General features: G+C 44.0%; 1 protein-coding gene and 1 long non-coding RNA gene across 2 annotated transcripts in view; one reads left to right on the top strand and one right to left on the bottom strand.

The window, feature by feature from the left end:
• The window catches only part of LOC310988711, a 531,702-nt gene that overhangs the window by 159,488 nt on the left and 344,992 nt on the right, over positions 1-27,222 (bottom strand). The window lies entirely within an intron of this gene.
• Positions 3,846-27,222, top strand: part of xkr7b (XK, Kell blood group complex subunit-related family, member 7b) — a gene marked incomplete at both ends in the record, with an annotated part of 58,654 nt that continues 35,277 nt past the window's right edge. The window contains 2 exons of the mRNA XM_083975314.1: positions 3,846-3,977; positions 4,053-4,465. Of these exons, the coding sequence (XP_083831440.1) occupies positions 3,846-3,977; positions 4,053-4,465 (545 nt within the window). The remainder of the gene's footprint in view (positions 3,978-4,052; positions 4,466-27,222) is intronic.

Here is a 27,222-nt window from a genome sequence, read left to right as displayed (position 1 = left end):
GTGTGTAGAGTCGGGGCGAGAGTTTTTCTGGGCTTTCTCCCACTCTAACCGATGATGTCACACACTCTGACACAAACATTCCGTGCAATACACACCCTGCAGCTATTTCATAGCTGTTGGGACCAGTGCCCGGTGCGATGGCCCGTGGCCCTAATGATAATATTGAGTAAAGACAGAGGGAGAAAGTGAAAGGACAGAGATCAGGACCGGTCTGGCTTGGTCTCTGTTTCGGGGCCGATAGGGACTCGTCATGCGCTTCCACCCAGCAGCCAAATCATGTTAGTCTCCAGAAGAGAGCCGCTGCAGATGTGATTGCAGCTGAGGTGGTTTGTTCTCGCTGCGATAGCTTCAGATTAACAAACCGGCCTTTATATCTTGTTCCACAGACGTTTTGGATTGACCCCGGCTCAGATAAGCCTGGCTCGGCCCCCGATGTGGAAACACGGCGGCTGATTAGTTTATTGAGGGCAGTGAAGCACGCAGCCGTAACTCACCAAAGAGTTTTACTGCTGATTCTGCTCAGAGTTTATGGGATGTCTTCAATTAGCACGGTGACGGCTGCAAACAGCAAGAGGCTTAGAGCTGCTGGTCCCAGACCAGTTCAGCACCACGACAAAACTCTCAGGAATAAAACCTGATGATGATGAACTCTTAAAGGGATAAGCCAACTTTTTTTTTTCGTGTCTTGCCTCACTCCCGAGTCCATGACCAGCAGATAGACACCATCCTTTCGACTGTGCGTGCAGTAACCATGGAGATAGAGCCGTATCGCCGTAATTAGCTTAGCTCAAACGCTGGAAGTGTATGGGTAGCGTTACCCTGCCTCCACCTAAAGTAGCTAATTAACTTAGCTCAAACACTGGAAGTGTATGGGTAGTGTTAGCCTGCCTCCCACCTAAAGTAGCTAATTAGCTTAGCTCAAACACTGGAAGTGTATGGGTAGTGTTAGCCTGCCTCCCACCTAAAGTCGCTAATTAGCTTAGCTCAAACACTGGAAGTGTATAGGTAGTGTTAGCCTGCCTCCCACCTAAATTTGCTAATTAGCTTAGCTCAAACGCTGGAAGTGTATAGGTAGTGTTAGCCTGCCTCCTACCTAAAATCGCTAATTAGCTTAGCTCAAACGCTGGAAGTGTATAGGTAGTGTTAGCCTGCCTCCACCTAAAGTCGCTAATTAGCTTAGCTCAAACACTGGAAGTATATAGGTAGTGTTAGCCTGCCTCCACCTAAAGTCGCTAATTAGCTTAGCTCAAACACTGGAAGTGTATGGGTAGTGTTAGCCTGCCTCCCACCTAAATTCGCTAATTAGCTTAGCTCAAACGCTGGAAGTGTATAGGTAGTGTTAGCCTGCCTCCACCTAAAGTCGCTAATTAGCTTACCATACACTACCCATACACGTTTGATACACCCATACACGTTTGAGCTAAGCTAATTAGCGACTTTAGGTGGAGGCAGGCTAACACTACCTATACACTTACAGTGTTTGAGCTAAGCTTATTAGCGACTTTAGGTAGGAGGCAGGCTAACACTACCTATACACTTCCAGCGTTTGAGCTAAGCTAATTAGCGACTTTAGGTAGGAAGCAGGCTAACACTACCTATACACTTCCAGTGTTTGAGCTAAGCTAATTAGCGACTTTAGGTAGGAGGCAGGCTAACACTAGATACACTTCCAGTGTTTGAGCTAAGCTAATTAGCGACTTCAGGTGGAGGCAGGCTAACACTACCCATACACTTCCAGTGTTTGAGCTAAGCTAATTAGCGACTTTAGGTAGGAGGCAGGCTAACACTAGATACACTTCCAGTGTTTGAGCTAAGCTAATTAGCGACTTTAGGTAGGAGGCAGGCTAACACTAGATACACTTCAAGTGTTTGAGCTAAGCTAATTAGCGACTTTAGGTGGGAGGCAGGCTAACACTACCTATACACTTCCAGTGTTTGAGCTAAGATAATGAGTGACTTCAGGTAGGAGGCAGGCTAACACTACCCATACACTTCCAGTGTTTGAGCTAAGCTAATTAGCGACTTTAGGTAGGAGGCAGGCTAACACGAGATACACTTCCAGTGTTTGAGCTAAGCTAATTAGCGACTTTAGGTAGGAGGCAGGCTAACACTAGATACACTTCAAGTGTTTGAGCTAAGCTAATTAGCGACTTTAGGTGGGAGGCAGGCTAACACTACCTATGCACTTCCAGCGTTTGAGCTAAGCTAATTAGTGACTTTAGGTAGGAAGCAGGCTAACACTACCTATACACTTCCAGTGTTTGAGCTAAGATAATTAGCGACTTTAGGTGGAGGCAGGCTAACACTACACTTCCAGTGTTTGAGCTAAGCTAATTAGCGACTTTAGGTAGGAGGCAGGTTAACACTAGATACACTTCCAGTGTTTGAGCTAAGCTAATTAGCGACTTCAGGTGGAGGCAGGCTAACACTACCTATACACTTCCAGCGTTTGAGCTAAGCTAATTAGCGACTTTAGGTGGAGGCAGGCTAACACTACCTATACACTTCCAGTGTTTGAGCTAAGCTAATTAGCGACTTTAGGTGGAGGCAGGCTAACACTACCTATACAATTCCAGCGTTTGAGCTAAGCTAATTAGCGACTTTAGGTGGGAGGCAGGCTAACACTACCTATACACTTCCAGTGTTTGAGCTAAGCTAATTAGCGACTTTAGGTGGAGGCAGGCTAACACTACCTATACAATTCCAGCGTTTGAGCTAAGCTAATTAGCGACTTTAGGTGGGAGGCAGGCTAACACTACCTATACACTTCCAGCGTTTGAGCTAAGCTAATTACGGCGATACGGCTCTATCTACCTTGTTGCTGCACGCACAGTCAAAAGGATGTGTCTATCTGCTGGTCATGTACTTGGGAGTGAGGCAAAAAAAAAAGTTGAACTATCCCTTTAAATATTAGATTAGATTTTAGATCAAATCGTCTTCTCTTTGTAGCTGAGGAGGAAAAATAATGTAAATATCAAGACACATGAGGACTTGGTCTCAGGGTTCGGAGGTAGAAGCACCTGTTTGGTGTTGTGTAGCCTAGATGTTGTGTAGTTGTGTAGCCACGTCTGATTGGACCGGAGAGAGGAGATAAAACCCACTGCATGGGGAGAGAGAGAGAGAGAGAGAGCAGCGGCCGGATGATCGCAGGTTCGATGCCGCCGGAGCCCTGAGGTGGTGTCACCGTGTTAAACGCGCTGAAGCCTCACGATTAATTGGCTGATGATGAGGCGAGTTATGATGTAATCTCTCTGCTCTCAGCCCCCTCCTTCTCTTTCCCTCCTCCCTCTCCGTCTCCCCACCTTTCCCTCCTCTCTCTCTCTCTCTCTCTCTCTCTCTCTCCTCCTCTCCTTCCTCTTCCCCTCTCTCTCTCCGTCTCTCTCATCTCCCCACCTCTCCCTCTGTCTTTCTCTCCTCCCTCACATCTCTCCCTCTCTCTCCATCTCCCCACCTTTCTCTCCTCTCCCTCCGTCTCTCTCTCTCTCCGTCTCTCTCCTCTCCCTCCGTCTCTCTCTCTCTCCGTCTCTCTCCTCTCCCTCCGTCTTTCTCTCCTCCCTCCGTCTCTCTCTCTCCTCCCTTTCCCTCTCTCATATCCCCACCTCCTCCTCTGTCTTTCTCTCTCCTCCCTCTCCGTCTCTCTCTCTCTCCTCCCTTTCCCTCTCTCATCTCCCCACCTCCTCCTCTGTCTTTCTCTCTCCTCCCTCTCCGTCTCCCCACCTTTCTCTCCTCTCCCTCCGTCTCTCTCTCTCTCCTCTCCCTCTCTCTCTCCCTCTCTCTCTCTCTCATCTCCCCACCTCTCCCTCTCCTCCTCCTCTGTCTTTCTCTCCATCCTGTCTCTATCCAACATGGCCGCTAAGTCGGACGGAGCAGCAGCAGCGGTGTGTCTGGAGGAGGAAGAAGGCGACCCTAACCACCCTAACCACCGGTGTGATGCGGATCATCCTGGTCTGGGGGGTCTGGTGGGGGGTGTAGGGGGTGTAGGGGATGCTGCTGCCTGCCCCCCCACCCCCTGCCCCCACCCCCCCAGCAGAGGGAAGCAGCAGCAGCCCCAGCAGCCCTACTCCCTGCTGGACTGCTGCTGGGTGCTGCTGGCGCTGCTGGTGCTGCTGTGTGACGGCGGCAGCGACCTGTGGCTGGCCGCGGACTACTACAGCCGCGGGGACGTGTGGTGGTTCGGTCTCACGCTGCTGTTCGCCGCGGTGCCCTCCGCCGTGGTGCAGGTGCTCAGCTTCAGATGGGTCGTCTACGACTACTCAGACCTGGGGGGGGCTGGAGGGGGAGCTGGAGGGGCCAAGGCGTTCAGCACCAAGGACAGCGGCCAAGGGGGTGGGGGTGGTGGGGGGGTCTACACCTCCTCCTCCTCAGCCCCCCCCACCACCGCCCCCCCCACCCGGAGCTGCTGCACCGTCTGCATGTGGGTGTTTCAGACCGTGCTGCACGTCCTGCAGCTGGGGCAAGTCTGGAGGTAAGAAGGGGGGTTGGGGAGGGGGCTGGGGGGGCTACGTGTGTGCATAGAGGCTGTATACGTGCTGGTGTGTGTGTGTGTGTGTGTGTGTGTGTGTGTGTGTGTGTGTGTGTGTGTGTGTGTGTGTGTGTGTGTGTGTGTGTGTGTGTGTGTGTGTGTTTGCATACTGCCTGTATGCACGGTGCACACGTGAGCAAATTGCATTCCCAGCGCCGTTCATGTGTGTGTGAGTGGTGACAGAAATGTGCAGAAATCCACCGGAGAAAGAGAGAGAACACAAACACACACACACACACACACACACACACACACACACACACACACACACACACACACACACACACACACACACACACACACACACACACACACATGTTTGTAATGCTATCTTTGTGAGGACACTCATTGACGTAATGTATTCCCATTAAGTTAACACCTTTACACCTTAAACCCCCAGTGTGTAACTTATTTGTCTTTTTATGATCAAAAATCAAATATGTCTTTCATAAATACGTGTTTCACTGAAGTAGAATCACACCCGCATTCAAATACAGAGGTGGGAGAAAGTCCCTATGTTGCAAGTCCAAGTAGAGTCTCAAGTCCCAAGTCAAGTCCAAGTCCAAAGGTTTTTGTTTCGAGTCTCAAACAAATCGATTATAATTAAAGCAGAAGTAAGGTGAATGTTTGTGTTAATATAAGTCTTAAATAGTTGTATCTTCCGACAGCAATCACTTCTCTAGAGTGTTTGGTCTGAAACACGGGTCTGTCAGTCACTCTGCTCTGCTCTGAGCCCAGGAGAAAACTTTCCTTGTATCCTACAACCTTTATCCAATGAGGAGAGAGAACGGCATAAAGGGGCAGTCCTCTCTGTGTGTGCAGCCAAGGGATGCGCGTGAATGTGGTGACGTAGGGACGAGGGCGGGGACTGCTAACTCCATCTGCTGACAGGAAGTTAGACAAAACCACCGGATCACTTACTGAAGCTTTAAAGTCCCAGTCTGTAACTTATTTGTCTTTTTATGATCAAAAATCAAACATGTCTTTCATAAATGCGTATTTCACTGAAGGTGAATCACAGCTGCTACAAATGAAAGCTTTCTGGTTCCTTAGAATGAGTTGTTACAAGTCGTTACAAATACATAAGTGGGCGACGCACCGAACCGAGGCGGCCATGTTGCATCGTGACCGTAGGTAACCACGGAAACCGAACCGAGGCGGCCATGTTGCATCGTGACCGTAGGTAACCACGGAAACGGCCTGTTAAAACTGTCACCACTGTGTAGTGTGAGGAAGGACGGAGGCACCGGTGTTGCATTCAGGTGCAGTCAGGCAGACGGCCGTCGGCAAACCAACCGGATGTCATTTTACTAAAACAATACCACATCACCATGACAACATGTTGTCAGACCACTTGTTTATCCTGTTACATGCAGCGTCTGTTGTCTGTCTGATGTCTGCCCCATTTCACGTGAATGCAACATCAAGAATACGTTCAGATATGCAACCGCACCGCTGGATGGGGGAATTCCTACGTACTATACCTTTAAACTTCACGTCTGAGTTGTTTAAATGACAGAAATCTGTTTTGATGAATGTAAATAAGCCTTAACTTTGGACTGACTTAATCTATTATAATTAAACAAGATTTTATAGCCGATACATTAAAAAAACAAACAAAAAAAACAAGTTTGTTTTCACTTTAAAGTTTAAAATTGTCTACAAAACAAATGAGACGGATAAAGCTGCAAAACTATAAAATAATCACTGCATTCATAACAAAAACCCATAGACACTTGTTTATCCTGTTACATGCAGCGTCTGTTGTCTGTCTGACGTCTGCCCGATTTCACGTGAATGCAACATCAAGAATACGTTCAGATATGCAACCGCACCGCTAGATGGGGGGAATTCATATGTACTATACCTTTAAACTTCACGTCTGAGTTGTTTAAATGACAGAAATCTGTTTGGATGAATGTAAATCAGCCTTAACTTTGGACTGACTTAATCTATTATAATTAAACACAATTTTGTAGCCGATACAAAAAAAAAAGTTTGTTTTCACTTTAAAGTTTAAAATTGTATACAAAACAAATGAGACAGATAAAGCTGCAAAACTATAAAATAATCACTGCATTCATAAAAAAACCCATAGAGTTTAGCATAGTTTATCCTGTTACATGCAGCGTCTGTTGTCTGTCTGACGTCTGCCCCATTTCATGTGAATGCAACATCAAGAATACGTTCAGATATGCAACCGCACCGCTAGATGGGGGAATTCCTACGTACTATACCTTTAACCATTACTCTGAACCTAAATACGTAGGAATTCCCCCCATCTAGCGGTGCGGTTGCATATCTGAACGTATTCTTGATGTTGCATTCACATGAAATGGGGCAGACGTCAGACAGACAACAGACGCAATATTAGATTTTTTGCAAATAAAGTTACAAACTGGGACTTTAACTCTGATTATAACCTAGTTATTATAAAGTCTTAACCCTCAATCGGTCAAAACGTCCTCACTCTGATGGTTTAAAACTCACACTGGTCCTCACAGGTATAGCTACACACACACACACACACACACACACACACACACACACACACACAGTGGTTGTAACAGTAATAGTAAAAATGTGTTTTTTATTTTTTTTTATTCATCGTCCTGCTGTGACACGCGCTGCCGTGCACGCGCTCCGTCTCCATGACGACGTCACCGTCCTGATGTCTGACAGGAATATTATCACACACACACACACACACACACACACACACACACACACACACACACACACGGAGCAGGTGGAGTGTGGAATCAGAGGGGATTGTGGGTAAAGTCCTGATTCCAGTTCCTCTAGAACCTCGATGTGAGATGACGTCATGATGTGAATATTATGGTCTGGAAGCAGCAGCTGCAGCAGCTGGAGCCTCTGAGGTCTGAGGCTACGTTACCGTGGCGACACGTTGGAGTATTATTGTATTGTTGTAATTGTAGTGCTGTTGTGGTATGGTAGTACTAGCGTAGTGCTGTTGAAGTTGTTGCAGTACAGTTCTAATACAGTTACAGTTGTAGTATGGTAGTATTACAGTTGTATTACAGTTGTAGTAGGCTACAGTTGTGGTATTGTTGTGGTGTGGTAGTACTATTGTAGTAAAGTTGTGGTCTGAGCAGTGACACACAAAGACTTTGAGTTGTTTCATTATCTGTCTGTTGGACATCAGAGACACAAATTGTTCTTTTTCCTCCTCATTATTAACCCTTTCATCACCACTTTGACTCTTCATAGATAGATAGATAGATTTACTTTCTATCTATCTATGAAGAGTCAAACTTCAGTTGAACTTCCTGCTTCTTTTCCAAACTCTGAGTTAATGCAGATGTTTCCTGCTGCAGATCAAACCTCTCACTCAGCTTCAGCCTCGTTCCTCATGTTAAACCTGACCTGACCCACCCTAAACCCTAAACATAAAAGTTTAGAAAGTTTTGGTCTTAGGGCCTAAACACTCTCAGCTCAAAATGCAGAAACCAAAATCAAATCTCTGAGCTGATAACAAATATAACAAATCTGTTTTTAACAAGTAGAGTCGACCAGACCACGACCTCGCTGAGGCTGAAGCTGCAGCAGAAAGACGTTGAACAAAAAGTCCAGACAGTTCCTACCAATTCAATGTTACGTCAGGTAAATGGAACAGTATCTCTGTGCATTTACCTTCACTTTGCCGACACGGTTCAGACATCATCTTTTTTTGGAAAGTGATTGTATTTAGAAAACTTTACGATCAATTAATTGTGGCGTTTAATACCGCGATTAATTGTGAAAACAAGTAATTGTGACATCCACAGACACAGAGTCGGGCAGACCGGACTCTGCAGACGTCCGTGTGTTCTTGAAACTTTAGTTTTTTTACTTGATTTTATTTTGTGCATCTTTGAATTTTATTTCACCATTAATTTTCTATTTTACGCAGCGACTGGGAACTGTTTGAACTGTTTGAACTGTTTTAATCAGCGATAAAGGGGCAGAACGTGTCCGTGTTATGTATGTTTTCATTTTATTTTCCAGATCAGCGGATTAAAGGGTAAAAATCCCTCTTTCTGCTGACGTTCATCTCTGTGTGTCTCAGCTGCTGTTCCTCTGCCGGTCATTAAAGGATAAGTCCGTGTAAATGAGTGTAGCTGCTGATGGAGGCGAGGACGAGCAGCAGATTACCGTCGGTTTTACACGTCGGATCTTCAGCACCGTCACAAACTGAGGATTTTATTGTTATTATTATTATTAATATTAAGCCAAAAGCATCAGGTTCAGGTCAATCCCTCATCTCTCCAAGATGTTTTGTTGTGTGTAACAAAGTCCCAGAATGCATTGCAGCGTGAGAACAGGTGAAGGTTGACTCACCTTTCCTCTGCTCTCCATCCACCGCTGCAGAAGAAGCCAGGTCACATGTCTCTGTCCTGAGCTGCTGAAAGGCATTCTGGGTAATGTAGGCCAGATGAAGGGTTGTGTTATTGTGACGTGACCTTTATTAACCTGTGAGAGTGAAGCAGTGTTTGGCCTCGTTACTTCCTCCCAAAGTAACTGAGTTAGTAACTGGATTACTTCCTTTTAAAAGTAACTAATTACCAGGAAAAGTTACTATTGCCTAACGAACTAACTGACTTCATTAGTTCCAGATAAACAACTTTTTTCCGATTCGTTGATGGAGTGTAAAACCATTTGCAGCCTGTACAACGCACACTTAACGTGTGTGTTGTTATTTAGTGATGGGACGTCTTGAGTAAAGTAACGGAGCATCTTATTGTCAGTAACGGTAACGACGTTGTAACTGAGGAAACAGTAAAGTTACTCGTCCTTTTAACCGGCACCAGCTTCTCGCTGCCGTCCTGAGTTCAGTTTTATTTCTGTCTGGTCTGAGGTGTCCACATGATTGATGATAGAAAAATAAAACAAAAAAGGTAGAGTTCGACAAATAATCGATAAATTGTACAATAACAGAATATTAAATTAGTTGTCAACTATTCTGATAATCTAATAATCAGTTTGAGTCGTTTTTTAAAGAAAAAAAGCTCCAGATTCTCTGATTCCAGCTTCTTCAATGTGAATATTTCTGGTTTCTTTGTTCCTTTATGACAATAAACTGAGTCTCTCTTTGGTTTGTGGACAAAACAAGACATTTGAGGACGATGTCGTCTGGTGGTTTGAGAAACACTGACTGATGTTTTTAACATTTTTTTAACATTTTATTGACCAAACAACTACTCGATTAACTAAATCGACAGATTAACATCATTAATCGATGATGAAAAGAATCGTTAGTTGCAGCTCTAAAAGAAAGAGAGCGGTCTGAAAGCCGTGTGTCTCTGCCCCGTCTCAGCTGAGACACCTCCTGTTGTATGTCTTTGTTTCTTGGGCGGTGGCTCATCAACAACTGTTAATATGTAAACAGTCAAATGCAACATAAACTTCATCCTAACGGTTATTCTCTAATTCAGAAATATTAAAGGGATAGTTCACCCAAAATTCAAATTTCATTTTTCCTCATTATCTCCCCCCCTCATGTGGACTAAGGGCTGGGAGAAGTTTCAGAGTCCTCCGTGGCTTCTCTGAGTTACAGGGGGTCTCGGCGTAGCAGTGCATGTCCATATGACGGTTGTGAATGGATACCAACTGTCTTCATAACAAAAAGACACACCAAAAAACATCCAAATACCTCCATGCTGCTCGTATGTAATGTCCCTCTGGTATTGAAGCCCTGACATGAGAAATTGTTCCACCGGTCACACAGGAAGAGCAGTGAACTGAGACACTGGGAGCTTCCGCTACAAACAAGCTTGAAATATAGACTTATTTAATTTTTTTCAGAACAATTTCTCATGTTGGGGCTTCAATACAAGAGGGACATTACATACGAGCAGCATGGAGGTATCTGGATGTTTTTTGGTGTGTCTTTTTGTTAAGAAGACAGTTGGTATCCATTTGCAACCGTCATATGGACATGCACTGCTACGCCGAGACCCCCTGTAACTCAGAGAAGCCACGGAGGACTCTGAAACTTCTCCCAGCCCTTAGTCCACATGAGGGGGAGGAGATGATGATTTTTTTCAATTTTGGGTGAACTATCCCTTTAATGAAAATAATAAATAAAATGTGCAAAAATGGCTGAAAAAAGTAGCGCCGTTATTTAACAACACCGTTATTCCCGTCACTGGTGAGACGTTGCTCTGATTGGAAGTTTGAAAAAGAAGTGAATTCACTTTCTTTTTCTTCCTCTTTTTAAAAGCTCTGACGACACACACACACACACACACACACACACACACACACACACACACACACACACACACACACACACACACACACACACACACACACACACACACACACACACACAGTTTCAGGACAGTCCGATGCCAGACCGGATCAATCAGTCCCTCAGAGAAGTGATTGAACCGGTTCCAGACGGTCACTCAGCTCAGGTGGTCTGACCGTCCGGACGCAGCCCATAATAATCAGATAATCAGGCCGAGTGGCGAGCTGGCAGCTGAACGGAGCTCAGTCCGCTGAATCACTCACCGCTGAGTGTGTGTGTGTGTGTGTGTGTGTGTGTGTGTGTGTGTGTGTTCGTTCAGTCACAAATGAAGTGACTCTCAGTGAATATCGCTCTTACTTTTCATTTTAATTACCAGGCCTGTCACTCACAGCCGGTTTAAATGGTGGTTGCCGCGGGTGACGGGCGACTGGTCGAGGGAAGAGAGAAGGAGAAAAGAGAAAACGTGTTCGTGTCAGAGGTTTGACTCTTCTTCATCGTCCTCATCGTCGCCACACGGCCTCATGCTCCGCTCCGACCATTAACAACCTGTACAGGGTTAACTTGTTCCCTCTCTGGGCTCGGCTGAACAGAAACAGAATAAGTCATTTTGTTCCCTAAATATGAAATGTAATTATACTAATGGATGTTTTGTTGCAGCTCAGCGCTTCACATTAAAATCTATAGGCTGCATTTTAACTGGGCAAATAAAACTTTAAAACACAGGAGCAGAGTTTTATAGATGAGAAATGAAATTCAGTTACACACATACTGTATCTATATACTATACATATATTTTTAGACTTTATTTATTTGCACATAAAAAATAAAACAAAACATTTACTTATCTCTTTTACTAGTAAGAAAGATACGAAAAAGAAATGTGCAGGTGAGGTCTGAAACCCAAAAGGCTTCTAACACGACCTCACCTTGATCTAACAAATAATTGAAGCACAGTCAAGACAAAATAATCACATACCTTGAGCAAGGTACAGAAATAACAAAAATTAAAAAAAAAAAAAAAGAAAGGAAAAAAATGAAAAATACGGGAAAGGTGTTGGTAGTGAAAATAACATAGTAGTAATGAACACTGAATAAATAAATAAACGAAAAGAGGTGAGAAAAGAAAGCGAGACAAAAGAAGAGAACTGGTACAGATGAATTAAGTTCAAATAAACACTAAAAACGGAAAAGAAAAGAAAAACTAAATATAGAAATATAGACAGTATAAATATATACAGTATGTCACAGTTGTTGTGTGTGTGTAGTTAGGGCCACGGGGCATCGCACCGAGCACCGGTCCCTGCAGATGGAGAAACTTTTACGTCGCGAAAAACTGTAAAAAATGTCTCATAGAGAATGAATGGGAGGAGGTCAAGAAACGAACAAATCATTGGACTTTTCATACTGCCTACTGCTGTCTACTGCTCAGGCATACTTTCACCTAGAGTAGGGTTTCTCAACGGGGGTGGTACCGCCCCCCAGGGGGCGTTCTGAACTTTGTGGGGGGCGCTGGGAGCGTGAGGGCTTAGAGGGGGGCGCTCAGGCAAAAATGGGGGGCGCCATAACTTGGCTTGTACAAAGTTCATTTGAGCTCTACTTTATAAAATTTTATGGTTTCCCAATGTTTTAAGTGCAAATAACCGACATAAATAACCTACTTTTCAATTGATTTAACCCGCAAATCTAACACTCATAATGCGGGAAATGCCCGCACAAGTTTCAAACCAACCAAGTGCGCACTACAGCGCTGCGTCAGACGGTCTGACTTAAATGACACACACACGTCTTTGTTTGTAGGTTAGTTTACCTATACTGAATGAAGTTAGATGGATTTTTTTATACTAAGTACGGCCAAACATTAGTGTAGGCTACAGGATGAAGAGAGAGGATCAGCAGAGCTCCTCTGACAGCCCGTCCCTGCGCCGTCCTTTTTTTTTTCTCTTTTTTTTTTAAGCGGCGCCGTCTTTACAGGTGAAGCACACGCACATCACATGTCCACCTGACTTTACCCGACAGGGTTTTCCTGCCGATCTAAAGTGACTTTTGGCCGCCACCTTAATAGTTACAGCGTGCATGTGAGGTCGTTCAGATTGAATGATGTTGCGTCTTGCACAAACCCCCGTTTGATGAGGGAAGCCCCCTCCAAGACGTGTGCATTATAGAAGAGAAACACAGATTTAAGGACCTCTGACTTGTATCATTAGAACAGGTCATGTCCTGTGATTTTCACCCTCCTTTCATATAGAGGGGGAACAATATCATAAAGACTGACACTGAGTTTGCGAACTGAAAAAAAAAAAAAAAAAAAATTGAACTGCTGTGTAGTTGCAGCAGGGCCGGATCAATACCCCCAGGGGCCCCTGTCCCCCCCTAACATCCACATCCTTAACCATCTGAGGTTGGAGGCCATTTTCTAAATGTTTTCCATTAAATTCACCTTTTTAAAGTACTTGCAGATGTAACAATACCTGGGTCGTCAAGTAGGCCTATACCCCCACAGCCCCCGCATACCATAACCACCCCTGCCTGTAAAGCTAGATTTCCACTAAATCAACAATCTTTTTTTTTTTTTTTTTTTTTTTACTGCAACATATGGGTTCACCTCATGATATCGTTTGTATTTTGAGCATTAAAACTAACATAGTCTGTAGTTTTCTTTGTTTGATATGTCAAGAGACTTTTGGTTAAGTAACCATGGACAGCTCCCTCATCATTACCATCATTACAGGCCATTTGTGTTCTAGAGAACTGTAAAAATAAACTAGAAAATTTCCTCTCGGGAAATTTTGAATGGGCCACGGGAGCTACTGCGGGTTGTGCCATCTCTGTCAACATGGGAATCAAACCCACGATCTTAAGGTCAAGACAGAGCTGATCAGACAGACACATGATCATCTTTCTATAAGCACTGATATGGAGGAGCTGTAACCACATTAGGTTAACTGTATGTGTGTGTGTGTGTGTGTGTGTGTGTGTGTGTGTCACATGAAGTTACCTGTGTGTGTTAGAGTGTGGGAGAGGAGTGCGCACTTCCGCGCGCATTTGTATGTTACCTGTGTGTGTTGATGTGTGTGTAACTGTAATCACATGAAGCTGGTTCTAGAGTCTGTGTGTGTGTGTGTGACTGACTTGACACATAGTTAGTTAGTAGCTGCATCCTGTGTCAGTCTGATTTAGCTGTGTCTGTGTTTATAAACATTTAAACGAGCGCCAGGTGGATTGTTTATGAAGTTAACGAGCTCTGGCCTGGTTACCACAGCAACTCCAGGTGGTTACCATGGCGATAGGGGCCCCCGCAGGCTGAGACAGACAGAAACGTGGAGAAAAAGAGCCATTTTCTGCCTCTGCACCGGTCTCACATTTAGGCTTAGCATGACAAAACGGTAACTCCTATCAGAACAAAACACAGATCAACGTTGCTCTAAGGACTTACTGAAAATTTTGGTACGATTTGGTGTTTCTACAATAAATATTTTGGCGACGCTGGCAGTTTTAAAACATCAGGCCGTTCTGCTTCTCTCAGAAAATATTTGTATTGGAGTCAATGAGGAGCAGAGACAGACGTGGCCGCACTTAGAGGCTCAGAGTTTAAATTCTGTAAGTCTCTCTGATATTTTGAGCAGATGATAAGAGAGATAACAAGTTTGTCTTACAAATTCTGAAAAAATTATGTGTGTAGAGTGTAAATTGTGGCCGGGCCGAGTTTGGAAAGAGAAAAAATCTGGAGTTTTTCTGGCATCTCTCCCACTCTAACCGACGATGTCACGCACTCTGACACGAACATTCCGTCCAATACACACCCATTATAATCTCATAATTTCTCCAAAAATGATCATGGTCATTGAACAGGGATTGATCAAAAACTATATGACCTATCAAAACGTGGAGTAATACGACAATACACAAGACTTGTGTCTACTGTTTAAAGTTTAAATGGAGTCTCTAGGTGAAAGTATGCCTGAGCAGTAGACGTTTGTTAAACTCCAATGATTGGTCTTTTTCGCTCTTTTTTTCCCGCCCGTCCCATTCATTTCAATGCAAAAATTTTGCACGGTTTTTCGCGACTTACGTCGCGAAAAATTCGTATACTGTTGAGAAAAGTAATAGCACACCGATCCCAATCAAGCCGCACGTTTTGATATATAATTTGGCCTGCAACTCTTCGAGTTGCAGGACTAGTAGCGAACCGAAAGTTGGCCGGAAGTGGAAAAATAACTAGAAAAAGATAGCATTTCCTGCAGAAAATGCGTGTGAATGCTGAAAGCAGCTGAACGCTATTGCTGAAGCAATGCTGAATGAGCTGAAGAAATTGTTGAATCAACGCTAAATTAGCTGAAGAAACTGCTAAAGCAATGGCAAAAAGGCATTATAGCTGAGAAATAGCAGAAATAGAATAGAAGAAAGAAGTTAAAATACAGATGAAGGGGTAGAAGAAAGAAAGACAGAAAGAAAGAAAAAGAGAGAAAAAAGAGACAGAGGGTTTGAAAGAAAGAAAGAAATAGAGTAGGAGGTAGGAGATAGATAGATAGATAGATAGATAGATAGATAGATAGATAGATAGATAGATAGATAGATAGATAGATAGATAGATAGGACAGAGAGTGTGGAAGACAGAGAGAAGAGGGTAGACAGAGCAAGATAGACAGACAGACAGACAGATAGATAGATAGATAGATAGATAGATAGATAGATAGATAGATAGATAGATAGATAGATAGATAGATAGATAGATAGATAGATAGATAGATAGATAGGACAGAGAGTGAGGAAGACAGAGAGAAGAGGATATAGAGCAAGATAGATTGATAGATAGGTGTTTGTGTGTGTGTCTGTGTGTGTGTGTGTGATAGTTAGTGTGTGTCCATTTGTGTGTGTGTGTGTGTGTGTGTGGTAGTTAGTGTGTGTCCATTTGTGTGTGTGTGTGTGTGTTGGATGTGTGTGTATGGTGAGTGTGTGTCCATGTGTGTGTGTGTGTGTGTGTGTGTGTGTGTGTCCATTTGTGTGTGTGTGTGTGTTGGATGTGTGTGTATGGTGAGTGTGTGTCCATTTGTGTGTGTGTGTGTGTGTGTCCATTTGTGTGTGTGTGTGTGTGTGTGTGTGTGTTGGATGTGTGTGTATGGTGAGTGTGTGTCCATTTGTGTGTGTGTGTGTGTGTGTGTGGTAGTTAGTGTGTGTCCATTTGTGTGTGTGTGTGTGTTGGATGTGTGTGTATGGTCAGTGTGTGTCCATTTGTGTGTGTGTGTGTGTTGGATATGTGTGTATGGTCAGTGTGTGTCCATTTGTGTGTGTGTGTGTGTGTGTTGGATATGTGTGTATGGTCAGTGTGTGTCCATTTGTGTGTGTGTGTTGGATATGTGTGTATGGTCAGTGTGTGTCCATGTGTGTGTGTGTGTGTGTGTTGGATATGTGTGTATGGTCAGTGTGTGTCCATTTGTGTGCGTGTGTTGGATATGTGTGTATGGTCAGTGTGTGTCCATTTGTGTGTGTGACCGACAGACAGTCAAATAGAGAGAATGTGTGTGCGTTGCCATGGTGACGTTGCCATGGTGAGGTTGCCATGGTGAGGTTGCCATGTTGAGGTTACCATGTAACTGGTGGCTGGTGGCTTTAAGGCATGGTGGCAGCTTTAACAATAGGCTTTAACTGCTCTGTGACACCCTCAAACAGATCTAATGTACGACAAATCTGTACTTAGTACGAGCAAAAGGTTTACATTTTCCGAACCATAAGACCTTGCTGAACGCGTCCATGTCACTTTGGTGTTTCTAGAGTAAAAATTGTTGATTGTGTCGCAGGTTGGAAACTTTGGGACGTTTAGAAAATCAGCACCTACTTTTGAATGGGAGTCAATGAGAGGAGGAGAGGGAACTGGCCGCACTCAGAGGCTCCGAGTTTAAATTCTGTAAGTCTCTCTGATATTTTGAGCACATGAAGAGATCGAGGATGAGCTTGTCTACAAACGTGGTGGAAATTATGTGTGTAGAGTGTAATCTGTGGCCGTGCTGACTGGATAGAGAGAAAAATGTGAGAGGATTTTTAGACCCTCTGTCACTCTGCCAACTGCCAACGTCCGAACATTCCGTCCCATTGACTTTCATGTTAAATCTGAATTTTGTCAGAAATTTTAATGATTTTAAAACTATATATATATCTGAAACTGTTGAAGATATCAATAAGCTGAGATATAGCTGAATAGTTGAAAGGTTTGTGAACAGTTTAAAAGTTGAATGAAGTATGTAGCTGAAAGTATGCTGAAGCTATTAGAGGCTGAATGAAGCAGAAGATTTGAAGAGTTTGAAGACGTTTTCAATGCATTCCTATGGGAAAAAAATTGCAGAAAAAGTTAAATATTTTAAAAAGTATAAATAGTATGAAAGAGAAAAATAGTAGCATAAATGTCCTGAAAAAGCTGCACGTTTTGATATATGAATTGTTGAAATAGCACAAAGTATGAAGAAGGAGTTAAACGCAGAAAAAGGGTGAAAGAAGTAAGAATAATAATAAGTATAAAGATTTGAATAACAATAGTGTGAATGCTTCCAGCATTCACACTAATAAGAAAAAATCCACACAATAACAGTAGTGCCCGGGCTTCGCCCGGGCACTGGTCCCTGCAGCTATTTCATAGCTGTAGGGATCAGTGCCCGGTGCGATTGCCCGTGGCCCTAATAATTTAGGCCAAATTCTGGAAATTTGAAGTCCGATTTTTGAAAATTTTCAAATCCCTTGTGAAAACACACCTTCAGTCATGAGGACGAACTGTTTTGGTGCTTGAAATATGTTTACCAGTGAAATATGACATATATAACAGATAAGTGTAGAAAACAAGTTTACAACGTAATTTTGTAACATTGTTTTTTTTTTTTTTTTTTGGGGGGGGGGGGGGGGGGGGCAGTCATAGGATCATGGTATGGTCAGGGGGAACCACTGACCTAGAGACTCCATTTAAACTTTAAACAGTAGACACAAGTCTTGTGTATTGGCATATTACTCCACGTTTTGATAGGTCATATAGTTTTTGATCAATCACTGATCAATGACCATGATCATTTTTGGAGAAATTATGAGATTATAATGGGTGTGTATTGGACGGAATGTTCGTGTCAGAGTGGGTGACATCATCGGTTAGAGTGGGAGAGAGGCCAGAGAAATTTCAGAATGTTTCTCTTTTCACACTCCTCCTGGACACAGTTTACACTCTACACACATGATTTTTTCCTTATTTGTAGACAAACTTGTCCTGTCTCTCATCATGTGCTCAAATTATAAAAGAGACTTACAGAATTTGAATTATCAGCCTCTGAGTGCGGCCACGTCTGTCTCTGCTCCTCATTGACTCCAATACAAATATTTTCTGAGAGAAGCAGAACGGCCTGATGTTTTAAAACTGCCAGCGTCGCCAAAATATTTACTGTAGAAACACCAAATCATACCACATTTTTCAGGAAGTCCTTAGAGCAACGTTGATCTGTGTTTTGTTCTGATAGGAGTTACCGTTTTGTCATGCTAAGCCTAAATGTGAGACCGGTGCAGAGGCAGAAAATGGCTCTTTTTCTCCACGTTTCTGTCTGTCTCAGCCTGGGGGGCCTCTATCGCCGTGGTAACCACCTCGAGTTGCCGTGGTAACCTCTTTGATCCTCAGGCCAGAGCTCGTTAACTTCATAAACAATCTCTCCTATCTCCTCTGTCCTATCTCCTATCTCTTGTCTCCTATCTCCTACATCCTATCTCCTATCTCCTCTCTCCTACCTCCTATCTCCTACCTCCTATCTCCTACCTCCTATCTCCTACCTCCTATCTCCTATCTCCTCTCTCCTATCTCCTACCTCCTATCTCCTATCTCCTATCTCCTCTCTCCTAGCTGCTGCTTGGTCTCATGTTGTGCGTTGTGTGTTTGCTGCTGCAGCAGGTGAAGGAACGTGTTGATTTAAACCTTCAGTCTGTTAAAGAAGTGAACACGAGAGAGTGTGTGTGTATGTTCAGAGCTTCATGGACAGTTCAATAGAGTTATTGATTATAGATTAGAAGTGACTGAACACCAGAGAGTGTGTTTGTATGTTGAGAGCTTCATGGACGGTTCAATAGAGTTATTGATTATAGATTAGAAGTGACTGGGAGGAAGTTCTGACGATCCACAACCTCATCGCCGCCTCTCTCCGTCTGTCTGTCGTCCATCAGTCTGTACTGAATAATTCACTACAGCCCTAGAGGGAGCTGTCAATCACACTTTGGCTGTGTGTGTGTGTGTGTGTGTGTGTGTGTGTGTGTGTGTGTGTGTGTGTGTGTGTGTGTGTGTGTGTGTGTGTGTGTGTGTGTGTGTCTATCATTTCCTGCTGGCTGCCTCTGTCATCTGATCCGTGTCAGTCTCTCTCTCTGTTTACAGTCTGAGTCTCTTTGCTTTTACATGTAAACCAGAAATCAACACAGAGACAGGAGGGTGTGTGTGTGTGTGTGTGTGTGTGTGTGTGTGTGTGTGTGTGTGTGTGTGTGTGTGTGTCTCAGTGTGTGTGTGTGTGTGTGTTTAACCTGTGGTGAGAGTCCAGATGTGAGTCAGGAGGTTTTTCTCCTGAGTTGTTGGACAGAATCAGTGAAACATCTGTTTTACAGAAACACGTCACATGACTCTGATAGATAGATAGATAGATAGATAGATAGATAGATAGATAGATAGATAGATAGATAGATAGATAGATAGATAGATAGATAGATAGATAGATAGATAGATAGATAGATAGATACCTTTAACCCTTACATACAACATAGCCTTGCGTCACTGGTGTCTGTTAACTCCTCATTCTGTCTGCATTCTGGTTCCCGTCGGTAGCCGAGACCGAAATCACAGAAATCACCAAAATAAAAGTGTTCACCAACATAAAACTAAAAATTGACATTAACTTGTAATACAATAAAAGAATAAGGTTAACTTAATGGCTCGCGGACTTTCTTGTAAATTTTATTCCTTAAGTTAAAGAGTTTCACCGCATTTCATTAGCTTGGTGCTTTTATTTTGACGGAAAGGCCGGTGTCTCTCGCCCTGGATCCGTTTCCTACCTAAACAGCAAGTCAACGGGCCCAGACTACATGAACAGGAACTGTGGTGTTTTACTTTATAACTGGAGAGGACACGCCCCCTTTTGCTGATTGGCTGGACAGAGTCGTGTGACCTGGACAGTGAGCTTCTTCCTGTCACCACATCATCAGACTGAGACTCTCTGGTTTCCATGGTGCTGAAGCCCCGCCCCCCTCCTGTCAATCAACCAACCAGAGACTGAGTCATGACGTGAAGACAAAAAGCATCAAACTGACGTCTTCATTCTGTGTCTCACCTCGTCCTCCTCTACACTCCTCCATCTCTGTTCCCTCGTGTTTTGTTCCTGACAGACAGAAGACTCCTGACATCATCGTGTGTGTGTGTGTGTGTGTGTGTGTGTGTGTGTGTGTGTGTGTGTGTGTGTGTGTGTGTGTGTGTGTGTGTGTGTTAAAGAGAGAGAGGAGTAAACGAGTGTGTGAATGTGGTTAATGAAGCTTTGTAGATGAGTGCGAACAAAAAGACAAACAAAGAGAAACCAACGGAGGAATGAAAAGAGTCTGAGGAGGAGGAGGAGGAAGAGAAGGAGACCTGTGATGTGTTTTATTCTTTAAAGAAAATCTCATAAAAACATTGTTTCACTACGGCGGCGTAGAGGAGGAGGAAGAAGAGGGGGAAGAAGAAGAGGAGGCGAAGGAGAAAGAGAGTCACTCTGCTCCTCCTCGGCTGCTGAATGGAACAAAGGTCTCTGCTTCACTCTGACTGACCGAGTCTCATGTAGCAGCAGCTGTTAGGACCGGTCACTACTTCATTTATTTGGTAGCTACACCGGTCACTACTGCATTTATTTGGTAGCTACACCGGTCACTACTGCATTTATTTGGTAGCTACACCGGTCACTACTGCATTTATTTGGTAGCTACACCGGTCACTACTGCATTTATTTGGTAGCTACACCGGTCACTACTGCATTTATTTGGTAGCTACACCGGTCACTACTGCATTTATTTGGTAGCTACACCGGTCACTACTTCATTTATTTGGTAGCTACACCGGTCACTACTGCATTTATTTGGTAGCTACACCGGTCACTACTGCATTTATTTGGTAGCTACACCGGTCACTACTTGCATTTATTTGGTAGCTACACCGGTCACTACTGCATTTATTTGGTAGCTACACCGGTCACTACTGCATTTATTTGGTAGCTACACCGGTCACTACTTCATTTATTTGGTATTATTTGGTCGGTCACTCTGGGCCGCTGTGGTAACGGCCATCCGTGACCGCAATGCATGATGGGATATCTTGCTCCGGTTAGTGACCATCGGATGTTCACTACATTTGGCGGTGAATTGTGGGATAGATTCAGTCACTATACTGAACATTAATAATCACTAAACATTCGGACACCACTACAACAAATGGTCACTAGATATTGCACCATATAGTGAGTAGGGGGTGATTTCGGACACAGCCTTAGATTTATTTTATTTTATTTCATTGTACTCTTTAATCTAGTTCTGGCTGATCCAGAGTCAGTTTTTGCCCCTGAGAGGAGCCCAGGGAAACCCCTCTGCCTGTGACCCGGGGCTTCATTAGAGTCGGTGAAACACCAGCTGACATTTACATCCTCCTCATCACATCCAGTCTGCTCTCTGACAGGAGGAGGAGGAGGATGGAAGGAAAATGAAAGGGATGGAGAGAATACAGAGAGAGAGACAAAGAGAGGTGGAGGGTTAGTCGTTAGACGTCCAGAATACAAAGCAGGAGATCAAACCGGAAGAAGGAGAAGGAGGAGAAAAGACGGAGCAGAGAGAGAAAGGAGAGATTCACGGAGCGACATAAAAAGAGGAGGTGAAGAAATGATGGAACAGAGGGATGGAGAGATGGAGAGATGAGGTGAGGATGGACGGATAGAAGAGGAGGAAGATGGACGATAAAGAAGACGACAGAGGAGTGAGTGGAGAGAGAGAGAGAGAGAGAGAGAGGAAGTAAAGAGAGAGTATAAAAAAGATAGTTAAATAAAATATACGATCGATTGCAGAGTGAGAGGAAACTAATGCTGCGTTCAAGACGACTGGGAACTCTGACGCTCCCAGATGAAAACTCACATTCCTGAAAAACCCCAAACCATGTCGGAGCGGGACAAGAACTTTAGATTCAGAGTTCTTCATTCACACACACATCAATAACACACAATGTGAGACTATATATAGCAATAAAAACAGGTGCTACCTTTGAGTTTATGCAGTGTTTCCTCTAGGATTTTTTTAAGGAGTGGCGCTCAGACCCCCAGACCCCCCCCCGTGATTCCCCCCCGCATACCGTAGCCCCCCCCCCCCCCCCCCCCGCGCACCTGTAAAGCCGGGTTTCCACCGAATCAACATCTCTTTTTTTTTTCATGACAACTTCATGTCAGTCATGATGTATTTTTGCTATTCAAACAAACTACCACAGGTCATATTTCTCTTAGTTTGATAACCTGGGCCTTCTTCAGGAGACTTTTGGTTAAGTAACCGCACGGACAGCTCCTACACTTGATCGTTCTGCCGTCTCGTCGTTGTCGGTGTCGCTGCCGTCATCGCCGTTACCCCTCCTCCCACTCGCACCAGCGGACGGCCGCGGAGAGGAGGGGGAGTTTATGCACGTTTATGTTACAGCGCAGTAGAGGATATGTCCTGTTAAACTTACTGTGTACTATGCGCTACAATAACATCATCATAAGCCCGACGGACTGACACACACTTTTTAGTTTTTTTTTCTTTTCCACCAGCACTGAGCGCGACGTCCGACACGAGATTCAAACCCGCTAATTAAAAAAAAAAAAAAACACCGGCAACAGCGACCACTGATCTGTCCTGAGTCTGTTGTCATTCTGTCACCTGAGTTCAATGATTCAGCGGAAAAACAGGCAGTGGTCTGTCATCGAGGTGCAGAGGGGGTGCAAAGAGTAGATACTGAGCAAGATAGTTATCTGTAGTTTACCTTAGTAGCTACTCGCGAGGTGCAGTGCAGGACTCTGCTGTGAAGGTGGAGGCATGTGGCGGTGGTGGATTAGCGACAATTTAAAAAAAAAAAAAAAGAAAGAAATTTGAAGCAGCGGCGGCTGGGATTTAGCTGTGGCGGTGCGCCACTGCTAAATGAATGTAGAGGAAACACTGGTTTATGTGAATAAATTGGAAAGCAGAAAAAAAGAAAGACAAAAGGACACAAAGGACATAGAAACACTCTAAGCCATCTATAGTAAAGTTAGAACATACACTGCAAAAACTCTACATCTTTCCAAGAATATTTGTCTTATTTCTTGTCAAAATGTCAAATTTCTAGTCAAAACTAATCTCTTTCCACTTAAAATAAGACTCATCACCTAAAAATTAACTTGTTTTTAGATCATTTTCACTTGTTTCAAACTAATTTTCACTTGAAATAAGTAGAAAAATCTGCCAGTGAAAGCAAGTTGTTTTGTGTTTGTAATAAGAAAGAAAAACTTGCTCCACTATCAGATTTTTCTACTTATTTCAAGTGAAAATCTGCTTGAAAGAAGTAAAAAGTGTCTAAAAACAAGCTGCTTTTTAATGTGATGAGTCTGATTTTAAGTGGAAAGAGATTAGTTTTGACTAGAAATGAGACATTTTGACAAGAAATAAGACAAATATTCTTGGAAAGATGTAGAGTTTTTGCAGTGTATGTTCTAACTTTACTATAGATGGTTTAGCGTGTTTCTATGTCCTTTGTGTCCTTTTGTCTTTCTTTTTTCCTGCTTTCCTCTTTGTTCACATCCAAACTCCACTACTGGCGTCATTACGTAACCTGATGATCGACGTCTGTCTGTCAATCCAAAACCTCCATTGTTAGCCTACTCTTTACCTCCACTGTTTCTCTTTATGCAAAACCTCCACTGATGGTTTCTATAGCAGCAGCTGTGGGACACGACGTGCTTCTGCTTCTGTGTGAATACGAACCGCATCAAAGCAGATGAACTATCAGACTCTTTGTTTTAAAGTTGAGTCACAAACATGTCTGACTGGTTTCTTCTGCATCAGTAAACACCTGTAAACACCTGTACACATCTGTACACATCTGTATCGGAGGCTGAGTGAGTGAGTGAGTGAGTGTGTGAACTTTAACACAGAGCGACGACTTCATCTCAACACGTTCACTCAGACAAACAGGCTGTCAATCATCTCACACACACACACACACACACACACACACACACACACACACACACACACACACACACACACACACCACACACACACCCACTTCATTGATTTTCATTGTTTGATCCATCCATCTCCCTGACAGTTTCTCCTCCTATGACTCAACTCCCTGGTGTGTGTGTGTGTGTGTGTGTGTGTGTGTGTGTGTGTGTGTGAGTGTGTGTGTGTGTGTGTGTGTGTGTGTGTGTGTGTGTGTGTGTGTGTGTGTGTGTGTGTGTGTGTGTGTGTGTGTGTGTCAGACAGAGACACGTGTTGTGAGTGTGTGGTGACAGATGGAGAATTGCAAAGAGTTTTTCTTTTTAATTACCTTCGTTTGACCACAGTTTGTTTCCCTGGGAACTCTGCCAGGAGAGACACACACATACACACACACACACACACACACACACACACACACACACACACACACACACACACACACACACACACACACACACACACACACACACACAGCTCCATCTCCAGATGCGTTAACATGCGTCTCCACGTTCAGTCAGGGCAGACTCGTGGACTTTACTGCTCCACGTTGACGCTTTGAGCTTGAGGTCGACTCGTCTGCTTGAAGCAACAGCTGAGTGGCTGAATGAAGATAACTGATTTAAACTGTCTTGTCTTCTATTGCTGAATTAACAGCCTGGTGAACTTGGTTATTAATGTTATTCTAGGTGAGAGTGTTTAAAGTGAGGACGTAGTGCCAGTAGTGGAGCAACGGATCAGTGTTGATCCCTGATCGCTCCGCGGATTGTTGGTGAAAACAAAAGTAGCATGTAACACTAGCGCACCGCATTTTATTGAAAAAAAACTAAACAAAAAACACTTGCGCACCACAGCAGCCGAATAAGCCTATAATGTCTCACTGCAGCCTGTAGGACACGGCCAGAGGACCAGACGGCCAGGTGCTGTCACGTGACCTTATCGAACCGGATCAAACTTGGATTCACCACACCGCAGGCGAAAATGTTAACCGCTTCGCCATGGCGTCAGTACACACTTGCTTTTAAGTTTGTTCTTATTTTAGTTTACTGGCCAATCAGAGGGGGGAAAGGCGGGACTTTCCCGCACCTATCCTACGAAAAAAACCCCCCCGAAGAATTACGATGGCAAGTTACGTCATCAAAATGTACCGGAACGTTTACTAAAGTTCAAATAATTGTTCATTCAATAAATATTCAATAGTAATATTCATTACTTACTCTCTCTATCATCTAAATCACCTAAATCTACCGTGTCCGCCATCTTTACGTCGTCACGTGACAGCACCTGGCCGTTTGGCCCTCTGGCCGTGTCCTACAGGCTGCAGCCAGACCTTACTCGAATAAGCCGACAATTAAAAAAAAAAAAACAACTCAGATTCTATATTGGACGGAATGTTCGTGTCAGAGTGCGTGACATCATCAGTTAGAGTGGGAGAGATGCCAGAAAAACTCCAGATTTTTTCTCTTTCCAAACTCGGCCCGGCCACAATTTACACTCTACACACATGATTTTTTTCCTAATTTGTAGCCAAACTTGTTCTTTCTCTCACCATGTGCTCAAAATATCAGAGAGACTTACAGAATTTAAACTCTGAGCCTCTAAGTGCGGCCACGTCTGTCTCTGCTCCTCATTGACTCCAATACAAATATTTTCTGAGAGAAGCAGAACGGCCTGATGTTTTAAAACTGCCAGCGTCGCCAAAATATTTATTGTAGAAACACCAAATCGTACCAACATTTTCAGTAAGTCCTTAGAGCAACGTTGATCTGTGTTTTGTTCTGATAGGAGTTACCGTTTTGTCACAGTAAACCTAATTGTGAGGCCGGTGCAGAGGCAGAAAATGTCTCTTTTTCTCCACGTTTCTGTCTGTCTCAGCCTGCGGGGGCCCCTATCGCCGTGGTAACCTCTTTGATCCTCAGGCCAGAGCTCGTTAACTTCATAAACAATCCACCTGGCGCTCGTTTACATGTTTATAAACACCGACACAGTGTCACAGCTCCTCTGACCTCATCACTGTTGGTCGCTGTGGGTGACAGTCACTGGAGTGGTGCATCGTCATGGCAACAGCGTTGTTGTCGTCGTTGTTAAAGGTGTTTCACAGGCCATCGCCATGGAGACGAGCTCCTCAGCAGGAGGAAGAATCTGGTTAACGCAAGAATCAGACCTGCTGGTGTCATCACAGCTGTGGACTGTGATGTCATCGGTGATGTCACAGGTCAATGAGTCTCTGATTACACACACACACACACACACACACACACACACACACACACACACACTGGTCTATTCAGTGTGTGTGTGTGTGTGTGTTCCTCATTAGCGTCATTCACAGTTTCATAATGACGTGAATAAACTGCTGCAGCGATAACGACTCTATTCAGCTGTGTGTGTGTGTGTGTGTGTGTGTGTGTGTGTGTGTGTGTGTGTAGGTGTGTGTGTGTGTAGGTGTGTGTGTGTCTGTGTGTGTGTGTGTGTGTGTGTGTGTGTGTGTGTGTGTGAGCACCTCGATGAATGTGGTTCATTATCTCTCTCACTTCCTCACATTCCTGCACATCTGTCATCTCTCTCTCTCTCTCCGCCGACTCATCTCATTTCTCTTCACCTGTTTCCTCTCAAATTAAAATCTCTCTCCCTCTTCCTCTCCTCCTTCTCTCCTCTCCTCTTCTCCTCCTCTCTTCCTCTCCTCCTTCTCTTCGTCTTCCTCTTCTCCTCCTCTCCTCTTCCTCCTCTCCTCCTCCTCCTCTCCCTCAGACTCAGTCTTTCACCTCCAGCTGTGATCTGGCCACATTTCAGATTTCAGCTCAGATGCTGCAGAGGAAACTTTATTTACTCAGAGAAAAGACGACACAACACAAAATGCACATTCATTCATTCTGCCTCTTCTCCTTTCTCCTCCTCCTCCTCTTCTTCTTCTTCTTCCTCCTCTTCCCTCTCTTCTTCCTCTCCTCCTCTTCCTCCTCTCCTTTGGTTTTACAACTCTTTGCCAGTCTTTTCTTTTCTTTTTTCCCCACCACTAACGTTTTCACATTCACTCTCACTCACTCTATGTCGACGTTGTCCCTTCAGAATAAGAGCTGGGATCGGTTGTCCCTTCAGAATAAGAGCTGGGATCGGTTGTCCCTTCAGAATAAGAGCTGGGATCTGAGCCAGCGTCACCATGACGACGAGTTCCTGTTTGGAGAGAAACGAGAGCAACTCACAGGTTTTAAATAAA

This window comes from Trachurus trachurus (genome assembly GCF_905171665.1).
Source record: "Trachurus trachurus genome assembly, chromosome: 7".
NCBI classification, from domain to species: domain Eukaryota; kingdom Metazoa; phylum Chordata; class Actinopteri; order Carangiformes; family Carangidae; genus Trachurus; species Trachurus trachurus.
This window is presented reverse-complemented; position numbering and strand designations above follow the sequence as displayed.